At 39.1% G+C, this 11,158-nt stretch overlaps 1 protein-coding gene across 2 annotated transcripts in view; it reads right to left on the reverse strand.

The window, feature by feature from the left end:
* Positions 1–750: 750 nt before the first annotated feature.
* SARAF (store-operated calcium entry associated regulatory factor) overlaps positions 751–11,158 on the reverse strand; it is a 25,939-nt gene continuing 15,531 nt past the window's right edge. The window contains exons 3-6 of one of the 2 annotated variants that reach the window (XM_017535796.2): positions 8,370–8,787; positions 4,920–5,007; positions 4,124–4,278; positions 751–1,558 (exon numbers count right to left, since the gene is read on the reverse strand). In XM_017535796.2, the coding sequence (XP_017391285.1) occupies positions 1,533–1,558; positions 4,124–4,278; positions 4,920–5,007; positions 8,370–8,787 (687 nt within the window). In that variant the 3' untranslated portion in view covers positions 751–1,532. Of the gene's footprint in view, positions 1,559–4,123; positions 4,279–4,919; positions 5,062–8,369; positions 8,788–11,158 lie in introns of both variants that reach the window. The other variant, XM_017535786.2, reaches the window with a different exon arrangement.

An 11,158-nucleotide genomic window follows, 5' to 3' on the forward strand; every position in this document is an offset into this window, starting at 1 on the left:
CCTGAGGTGCCCAACATGGTGAAACCCTGTCTCTACTAAAAATATAAAAATTAGCTGGGTATGGTGGCAGGCGCCTGTAATCCCAGCTACTCGGGAGGCTGAGGCAGGATAATTGCTTGAACTGGGGAGGCAGAGGTTGCAGTGAGCCAAGATTCCACCTCTCCAGCCTGGAAGACAAAAGAAAAAGGCAAAAAACTACATTCTCCTTTACTCCATATCCTTCGAAGGAAAAATGGGGTAAGTATTTAGTGGAACAGACATAAAGCTAAGCTGTGTTTCCTCTGTAAGTTAAAATTTCTACTGTTTCACTGATGAAAAGAATAGTCCTATTCACAATACCCTTGCAACTACCCCCTAAATCACATTTTAAAGTCCCATTAAGGGTTTGTCTGTTTTAAATTGGTTCCTATTGGTTGGTGCAAAAGTAACTGCGGTTTTTAATGGCAAAACTCATTAAACACATAAGATATAAAACTGGGCTTTCAGGTTACAAAGCTTAACTAAATCTCTGATGGGTTGGGAGGCTTGGAGATTTCATTTTTTTAAGAAACAATTTTTTGGCAGAGGCTTTCACAACATTTCTAAATTACTTTTTGAAAACTCTCTTTACAACATTAACTCAAAGAAAGACTAAGGTATGACTACTATGTAAAATTATTATTTAGGGATACAGAACTTTCTGCATGAACTGTTCCCCCTGGGAAAAAGGGTTTAAAAAACAAAAGTAACATTTATTTGTGCCAAGGCAAGTAGAAAGAATGAGACTAAACCCCTTGTTTGTTTTTATTTATTCTTTTTAAGATTGAAACAGACTATTACAATATTTGAGATTCCACAGAGAAATGCATGCTTTTGTTATTAAAAGACTTTTGTTGAAAAATTTGACCTTTACCTCTTATAAACTGAAGAAATATAGAGGTTTCAAGCATTTTTGCCAGCACACAGTCTAGATGCTTATTTTCTACCTTTTCCTACAGAAGGTAACATTCACTTACCAGAAGGCCATCACCACCACTGAATGATTCAAAGCTTCAGAGCTCAAAAGTGATCAGAACCCACAAATTAGTATAATTAGTCCAAAGCTTGATTTAAATGTTTGAAGAACAGCAAACACCAAATAATATAATACCAAATAGAATATTATAGTCTCTATGAGGCAATAACTCATCAGCTACAACCACCTAAGACTGAAATTTTCTGTACTTAGTTTCTATTAGTACAATGCCTTCATTCTTAATGCTTCTTAGGGCATCACAGGTTTTAGAAATTAATGTACTTTTAGCATTCCACAGTAATGATCACTTTCAAAAACTGCAATATACATCTGCATGTTACACTGACATACAACACATAAGTATTTTGTCACATATGAACTTTCAGCCTCAAATAATAGAATACAAAAAGCTATACAGGACAAAACACCACAGAACTTTTGAATATTCCCTTTTCCCAATTGTTAACAGGTAGCACTTTTTCTAAAGAGCAAGTGATGAAAAATCTGAAATTTCAGCATCCAATGTTTGACTCCAACTTTATCGTCTCCTGGTACCACCATATCCTAGAATGAGAGGAGTAAAATTTACATTAGTTTTATAAAATGCATTAGAATTGCTTATAAAATTACAAAAGTCATACATGTTTATTGTTAGCAAATTAATGAGAGAGACAGGACGGAATGAAAGAGTGAGCTGCCAGGTGGAACAGGGGTGAGCAGGACAGTGCATCGCCTCCCACAGCAGCCTTCCCAATCAGCGAGCCTACTACACTCACACATGCTTGCTGGGAATGACAGGACTCCAAAAAAGAAGATGCATTCTATAGTGGGGCCACCATGGCACAGGCAATACTCAAAGTCTAAGCCAAAAAGACAGAGGCCAATGGCGCTTCAGCCATGCCCTGCTACCTCTCACAACTCCAGTGGTAAGAGACACAATGTGGGGAGGGCTATGGACTTTAGATGGTTAGGCATTACATAAACACCGTGCGTGTGTGCGTACACACACACGCGCACGCACATGCGAGCGCTACAGGATGACAAGTCTTCCTATCTGGAAAGTCTCTCAGTTTTTTTCAGGTTAGATTATTTGGTTTTTATGATTTTCTTCCATGTAATTCCCATACATTTCTAGTTGATAGCCATGATTTTTTGGAAGTCTTCTTTCCATTGAGAATGAGTTTTCTTCTGTCATAATGTCTTACCTAGTCGAATATATATATGACAGAATTTTGCTCGTTGCCCAGGTGGAGTGCAATGGCACGATCTTGGCTCACTGCAACCTCCGCCTCCCAGGTTCAAGTGATTCTCCTGCCTCAGCCTCCCAAGTAGCTGGAATTACAAGCATGTGCCACCACACCCAGCTAATTTTTGTACTTTTGGTAGAGACAGGGTTTCACCATGTTGGTCAGGCTGGTCTCAAACTCCTGACCTCAGGTGATCCACCTGCCTCAGCTTCCCAAAGTGCTGGAATTACAGGCATGAGGCACTGCACTCAGCCTTAGCCACATTTTTACATATTCTCCTAACTCCTTTTTTTATCCCCAAAAGTACCCAATGTCTCATACTCTTAACACCATAGTTTTGCTTGTTTTTGAACATGTATTTTATAAAATATAACTGCTATCATCACAGTGTATATATTATTTTGTGTCTGGCTTCTTTATATTTGGTATTTTCTGCACACAACTGCTTATTTTCTTAGTTGTGCAGTAACCCACTGCATATGGCAAACATAACTCAATTTATTCATCCATTTTACTGCTGATGGATTTGTGGGCTGTTTCCAGTTGCAGGCAATTATGAATAGGGATGCTATGAACATTCTTGTGCTTATCTGCCTGCATACAGGTGTATGTATTTCTGTGGCTATATATCTGAGAGCAAACTGCTGTGTCCTAGGTATGCATAGGTTCAATTTTAGCAGGTAGTACCAGTTTTGTTACTTGAATGTATCAATTTATATCCAAACCCGCGTTATGAGAATTCTACTCACATTCTAAAACATATTCAAATATATTTTTCTATTAATTTCAAGAATTCGTCATTGTTCTATAACTTACTTATCCTGAAAGACAAATCTACTCCACAGCAATCTCTCATGGCCTCTTTAACCAGCGGCTCCCATACTCTGCCAGTTAGGCTTGATATTTAATCCAGCTATTATTTTGTTTTTTATAACCTTGCTTTTTACAAAATATCCTCTGAGCCATTCTGAGGGAATGTATTCTCTTCCCGGGCCCACAAGGGGGCGTAGTTTCAAGGGCAAGAATCTTCCCAGCACCATGCCCACCCCCTCCATTCGGGGATTAAGGGTGTTTGTTTAAATTTTCGCACAAGTGGGAAGAATCAAAGATCAATGACTCCAGCGGAAGTTTGAAGGAACTCCTTTCATAGGTCAAAGGGCTTGGAGAGGGAGGGAATTCTTCCCTGGTTAGAAGTCCCTGTCCCCCACATCCAGGAGGATTCCATATTTGGGTCCCCTTCCACAATCTTTGTGGAAGCTTTCTCTCTCTCATCTTCTCTCTCCTTTTTCTCTTTCTTTGCCTAAATAAATCACTTTCTGCAAAAACTCTTTGGGGTCCGATATTTACTTGCAAGCGCACCATGCCCGGCGTGGTCCCCCTTTCCCATTCTTGGGTGAGTGAGAGACCAAGAGCCTAGAGCCCACCAAGGTGTGATCTAAACCTCCCCTGCACCCCATGTCCCAAAATCCGGCAAACAATTCCAGTAAACATTATAATCGTATTTTTGAAAATTATTTAATGTATACCTCAATATCTTTTTTGAATGTTACTGAATTTTAAGTTTAAGCTTCTACTTAAAATTCTAGTTTAGAACTTAAAGGATCCCTAGAGATCACAGAATTAACTATATGTGGAAGCTACCATCCAAAAAGGTTCAAGTTAAAACCTTGGTTAGTGGTAGAACTAAGCCTAAATCAAATCCCTGTTTGATTTTTAAAGAATGTTTAGAAGTGGTATGTCAGTTAATTGTGCTATTAAAAATTTTGGTGAGTACACCAAATAAAAATAATGGTTGCTATATAGATAATCATCTTCTAAAGTTCCCAAACTATTTCTCTACTTTACTGCTATGTAAAAGGAACTTGTATATTTGCACTCTTACCTGATGCAGTTCTGGTTTTCGTGTCTGAGTTTGAACATGCCGAATAGCTGCCCAAGCCTCCACGAAGGGGTGAGTAAGCCCGACTATTCCATGTGCCAGAGTAGGAGGGAGGATAGGACGGGTAGTACCATGAGTCTGAGAAGGGTGCTGCCGCTCTTTAAATGCATAAAAGTAGGTTAGGCATTTTTCTTGTAGCTATAATTTTTTTTAAGTACCTTCCTGTTCCTAAACTGTCAGAAAAAAATGTCAAGTATTTTTTCCTGAATGTCTGGTATAGCAGAGTTAACATGAAATTTAAAACTGTTTTATATTTCTGCCATTATTATGGTCATGGCTATAGAGGAAAAGTGACAGGGAGTCAATGCTCTTTCTGAATTTGCACTGAAATAAAATCTAAACTTAAACTACCATTAATACTTCATATTCCAAAATCTGGCCCCAAGTCCTTTCCAACCTTAGTTTTATCATTCTTCTACCAAACAAGACTAACTGTTCACCAAATGTTATATTCTTTCCTGTCTTCTCATTTTCTCAGGTAAACTAAATAGTCTTCTTCTCATTTCATAATATCTATGAGGGTGACATAGGAAGAAACACAATGAAAAAAAATAACATATACAATACTGATCAAATCACATACAGTGGTACCTTCCCCCTTCCCAGAGAATCTTACTTAATAGGTTAATGTCACCATTTTCCTTAGCAAAACTAAACACAGTTAAATTGTAAGCAAAACAAAGAAGCCTCTTTAAAAAGTTGAATTCAAGAGCAAGTGAGATCAATGCAAAAAGCTTACCTATTGCTGCCAAACAAATATCCTAGTAATCCACCAGTTCCCAAGCCAGTCCAGAACCCTGGTCCTGAATTTTCATATCCTTGTTGTCCTGCAAAAGCACTGCCAAAACCAGAAGTTGCACCACGGCCAGTATTCTGTGGTCCTTAAAATAAAAATGAGTTATTATGTATCTTCACTTAAACATGATATAGTCTACAAAAGCATAGATAACATAACATTTCAATTATTTCATCTGTACTGAACCATTTATTATAATACTCAGGCATCAAGTTATTACAAGTTGTATTCAAAAAGGTATTTGTAAAATACTGTTTTATAATGAAGGAGAGCATTTCCCACAGACATGGGAGGAGAGGGATATTTTGGGACTGGGGAGGGTCCTGCTATTAAATTACATCTGCCCTGCTCAACATCAGCTACTAGAAAATGACCCCACTTTTCAGAATTACTTTCTCTCTGCATTATGAACTCTTAAGTGGAGTCTCTCTAAGAGCTTCAGATGAAAGCTGTGCCTCAGTTTCTAACCAAGGAATCCAAGGGGAGGCAGCCAGATATTTATTTGTGTCAGCTGGGAAGTCAGATCGAAAAGGGACCTAAAGAGTATCTTCTACTCAGAGAAAATTTTCTTTGATGTATATCATATATATAGGAAAGTGTGCTAATCTTACATGTATGGCATGATAAATTTGTACATATGTACCTATCCATGTAACCACCACCCACACCAATAAACCATTTCTGGCACCCCAGAAGGCTGCCTCATGACAACTCCTAATAGATTCACATCTGTCAGAGATCAGCACTACTTTGACTTCACTTACCACACTTTAGTTCTGTCCATTCATAACTTTTTCTAAACAGGATCACACAGTATATATTCTGTGTCTGGCACATCATTATATCTATGGGAGTCAATCCTACCATTGCATGTATCAGTTGTTTTCTTTTTTTTTTTTTTTGAGGCAGTTTCGCTCTGTCACCAGGCTGGAGTGCAGTGGCACCATCCCGCTCACTGCAATCTCTGCCTCACGGGTTCAAGCGATTCTCCTGCCTCAGCCTCTCAAGTAGCTGAGATTACAGGCACGTACCACCACACCTGGCTAATTTTTGTATTTTTTACTAAAAATCTCTACTAAGATGGGGTTTCACCATGTTGGCCAGGATGGTCTCGATCTCCTGACCTCATGATCCGCCCACCTTGGCCTCCCAAAGTGCTGGGATTACAGGCATGAGCCACCACGCCCAGCCTCAGTTTTTTTCTTAACTCATGTGTCTTCCACTGTGTGAAAAACTCACACAGTCCCATTCTAATATTTATGGATCTTCTACCTCAATTTTTTGGCTGTTGTAAATCAAACTGCTATGAACATTCCTGTGCATGTTTCTTGGTGCACCATGCATTCACTTCTCCTAGGTATTTATGTAGGAACAGAACTGCTGGTCACAGGGTAGGCATATGTTTGGGTTAGTAGATACTGACAGTTTTCCAAAGTGTTTTACCATTTTAACTCCTACCAGCAAACTATGAAAGTTCCAGTCACTCTACATCCTTACCCATACCTGGTCCTCTCTCTTTTTAATATTAGCCATTATTGATCATCTGGTGGCTAAAAATAATCTCCCTGTGGTTTTAATTTGCATTTCTCTGAAGACTAATGATGCTGAGCACCTTATTTTTATTGACCATATAAATCATGGGTTGGGGACCCCAGTACTGGTCCGTGGCATGTTAGGAACTGGGCCACACAGCAGGAGGTGAGCAGCAGGCAAGCAACTGAAGCTTCATCTGTATTTAAAGCCACTCCCCATCACTTGCATTACTACCAGAGCTCCACCTCCTGTCAGATCAGCAGCAGCATTAGATTCTCATAGGAACGCAAAGCCTACTGTAAACTGCACATGCGAGGGATCTAGGTTGCACGCTCCTTATGAGAATCTAAGGCCTGATGATCTGTCACTGTCTCCCATCGCCCCTAGATGGGACTGTACAGTTGCAGGAAAACAAGATCAGGGCTCCCACTGATTGTACATTACAGTGAGCTGTTAATTAATTATATATTACAATGTAATAATAACAGAAATAAAGTACACAATAAATGTAATATGTTTAAATAATCCCAAAACTTTCTCTCCCTGCCCCCTTAACCCCTGCAGCCCGTGGAAAAATTTGTCTTCCACAAAACCAGTCCCTGGTGCCAAAAAGGTTGGGGACTGCTGATGTAGATGTCTTTTCTTATTATAAAATGGCCATTCAAGTCCTCTTTGGAGGGCTTGTCTACCTGGGAGTTCACTTTATATTGCAGATAGATATATATAGATATATATGCAGGAAATACGTTTTGCAAATTTTTCCCAGTCTGAGGCTTGCCTTTTCACTCTCCTAATAGTGCCTTTTGATGATTAGATGTTCTTAATTTAAATAAAGTCTAATTTACCCATGTTTTCTTTTACGGCTGGTACTTTTTTTTTTTTTTTTTTGCTTGTATAAAGTGATTTATTTATAGAGAGAGAGAAACAGGAGAAGGAGAGAGAGAGAAACAGCTAACTCTCACAGCGAGTGAGAGAATCCAGAAAGTTGGAATCCAGGAGAGGAAAGCAGCTTCCACACTCAGTGGAAGGGAATAGAGAGAGATGGAGTTTGGGAGAGGAAGACAGGCTTCCACGAAGGGAGTGTTCATGGAAGGCGGCTTCAGAGGAGAAATCCAGGATACAGAAAAACAGCTCCCACGGGCACAAGAGTGTTCATGGAAGGGGATCCAAACATGGAGTCCCTTATGGCTGGTACTTTTTATGTTCTGTTTAAGAAATCTTTACCTATCCTAAGGTCATAACAAATATTCTTCTATGTTTTATTCTGGAAGAAACTTAATTGTTCTACCTTTTACATTGAGATCTATAATACTTAATTAATCTTTATGTACAGTGTGAGACAGGGGTCAGGGCAAATGTTTATTACCAAAAGCATTCTTTTTTTTTTTTTTTTTTTTTGAGACAGGGTCTTGGGTGCAATCTTGGCTCACTGCAACCTCTACTTCTTGGGTTCAAGTGATTCTCATGCCTTAGCCTCCAGAGCAGCTGGAATTACAGGTGCCTACCACGACACCCACCTAATTTTTGTATTTTTACTAGAGACTGGATTTCACTATTTTGGTCAGACTGGTCTCAAACTTCTGACCTCAAGTGATCTGCCCACCTTGGCCTCCTAAAGTGCTGGGATTACAGGCGTGAGCCACTGCGCCCAGCCAATCAGGCATTCTTAACATTGCAATCACAACATATCTTGGAAGAAAAGCAGAACAGAAGAGGGAAAAGAAGTTGAAAGTAAAAAACAAAACGAGAAGACAAATCTCCTTTGGTTTCCCAATGCAGCCACTTTCTACTTCAGAACCCAGCACAGGACACGTTAACCTCAAACCCACCCTTCTTATAGCCACTGCAAGGGAAACATACCTGTGAACTCAGACTTAAAGCCTGGGGGAGGAGCTCCTGACGGGTTGGTGAATCTCTGGTAACGGGGGGAAAATGTTGGATAATCAGAATATGGTGGAGGAGAATACTGCCCATCACTCAGGAACAGCTTATAGACTACAAAGGCGATCCCGAGGAGCACCACAATGGTAATCAATCCACTCATGTTACAGGAATCTGCCGAGTACCACTTATGATAATAATCAGAGAAAGAGGCAAAGCCATGCTGCTTTCCAGACTCCTTCAGTTTCTTCAGGCCAAGTTCTGTATAATCTAAATTATACTCCAAGCCACAGGAACCTCTTAGTACATACTGGTCTTCAGAGGACTCATAGCCTTCACAGCTCACCACAGTTTTTCCAAATTTGTATGCAATATCTAAGTCAGTCTTACATTCCCACTATGAAGAAAAATAGAAACAGACTATTAGAAACAAACATTTTTTTCATTTAATATATGTTACTTGGGCTATACATATCTGTCATAAAACTGCAAAATGAAGGAATGGAATGATCCACAAAATTCAGGACAGTAAGTATTCGTGTTTGGGGGAACGGAAAATGAGGGGCTTCAAAGATAATGGTGGTATCTGTGTTCTACTTCTTATGCTGGATAGTACGTACACGAGTGTTCATTTTATTACTATTCTTTATTCTTTGCATATGTTATATATCCATCTGAACATATTAAATATTCTATAATTTATAAAATTTAAGCAAACTGTCAAAATGTCAATTTTTTGCCACTGTTGTTGAAGATGCTTTCTTTAAAAATACAGATTTCTTAAAAGATGTTAAGGCTCCAAACAGTATCATATATGAATGTCTGGTAACTACACAAAGCAACAGAGATATTATATAACCTTCTGAGAAAAAAACCTTTCTACACAAATTTTATATAAAACCATGGACTAACTTTCCAGGGTCCAATTATATGTAATTCTCTAGTATTTTTAGAGATAGTTAGAAAAATGCAAAAAGAATCCAGGCTAGCCCCAAAAAGGTCCACCTTAAAAAAATATATGCCCAAGTTTGGTCTACATTCTATATTTTGCACTGAAAAAGCAATATGCTTCTTTAACTCTTAAGATACAAGCTAAACGCTGGGTGTGGTGGCTCACACTTATAATCCCAGCAATTTGGGAGGCCACAGCCAGTGGATCATCTGAGGTCAGGAGTTCAAGACTAGCCTGGCCAAATGGTGAAACCGTCTCTACTAAAAACACAAAAATTAGCTGGGTGTGGTGGCATATGCCTGTAATCCTCGCTACTTCAAAGAGAGAGGCTGAGGCAGCAGAATTACTTGAACCCAGGAGGTGGAGGCTGCAGTGAGCTGAGATTGTGCCACTGCACTCCAGCCTGGGCGACAGAGCGAGACTCAGTAAAGATACAAGCTAAAGTAGATTTAATTGGTTCTGTTGCCCTTTTGCAAATTTTTGTACAAATTATTTTCCTCTTTCAAAGTTCAGATACACTATTTTACTTTATTTATAACAGCTGTATTGAAATGTAATTCATAAAGTTCACCCACTTCAATGGTTTCAGTATATTCACAGTTGTGCTACCATCATCACAATCAATTTTAGAATATCTTCATCACCCTGAAGAAATCTTGTACCCATCAGCAGTCACTCTCCATTCTCCCCCCGGACTCCTCCCAGCCAACTTTTTTTTAAGAGTTGGTTAATCTTTACTACTGTGGAGGATTCAAGGAATTCTTTTTTTTTTTTTTGGTAAGACAGAGTCTCACTCTGTTACCCAGGCTCACTGTAACCTCTGCGCCCTAGGTTCAAGCGATTCTCCTGCCTCAACCTCCTGAGTAGCTGAGATTACAGGGACATGCCACCACGCCCAGCTAATTTTTTGTATTTTTAGTAGAGACAGGGTTTCACCATATAGAGGCTGGTCTTAAACTCCTGACCTCATGATCTGCCCATCTTGGCTTCCCAAAGTGCTGGGATTACAGGCATGAGCCACAGCGCCGATCCCCTGACAACTTTCTGTCTATATGGATTTCCCTAACTGGATAGTTCACAGGACTGTAGTAATACAATATGTGGTCTTTTATGACTGACTTCTTTCACTTAGCATAATATTTTCCAGATTCATCCATGTTGCAGCATGTATTGGTATTTTACTCTTTTTCATGGCTAAATAATATTTCTTTGCATGGATATACCACATTTTATTTATCATTCATTAGTAATGGACATTTGAATTGTTTCTACCTTTTGGCTATTATGAATAATGCTGCTATAAACATCTGTATAAAAGTTTTTGTGTGGACATGTGTTTTCAATTCTCTTGGGTGTATCCCCTAGAGTGGAATGACTGAGGCATACGTGGTAAGTCTATGTTTAAACTTTTGAGGAATTCCCAGTTTTCCAAAGCAGCTGGACCATTTCACATTCCCAGCAGCAGTGTATAAGGGTTCCATTTTCTGTACATCCTCACCAGCCTCGTTATCTTTTTTATTATAGTCATCCTACTGAGTGTGAAGTGGTAGCTTATTGTGGTTTTGATTTGTATTTCTCTAATGGCTAATAATGAGGAACATTTTTCATGTGCTTATTCTTTATTCATCTTCTTTGTTCAGATGCTCTGCCATTTTTAAGTTGGTTGTTTTCTTATTGAGTTGTAAGAGTTCTTTTATATTCTAGCTATAAGTCCCTCATCAGTTATGATTTGCTAAGCTTCCTCCCATTCTGTAAGTTGTCTTTTCACTTTCTTGATGATGTCCTTTGATGGCCAAAAGTTATTCATGTGGGTAAG

The sequence above is a fragment of the Cebus imitator genome, unplaced genomic scaffold, assembly GCF_001604975.1.
Source record: "Cebus imitator isolate Cc_AM_T3 unplaced genomic scaffold, Cebus_imitator-1.0 Scaffold5, whole genome shotgun sequence".
Lineage (NCBI taxonomy): Eukaryota > Metazoa > Chordata > Mammalia > Primates > Cebidae > Cebus > Cebus imitator.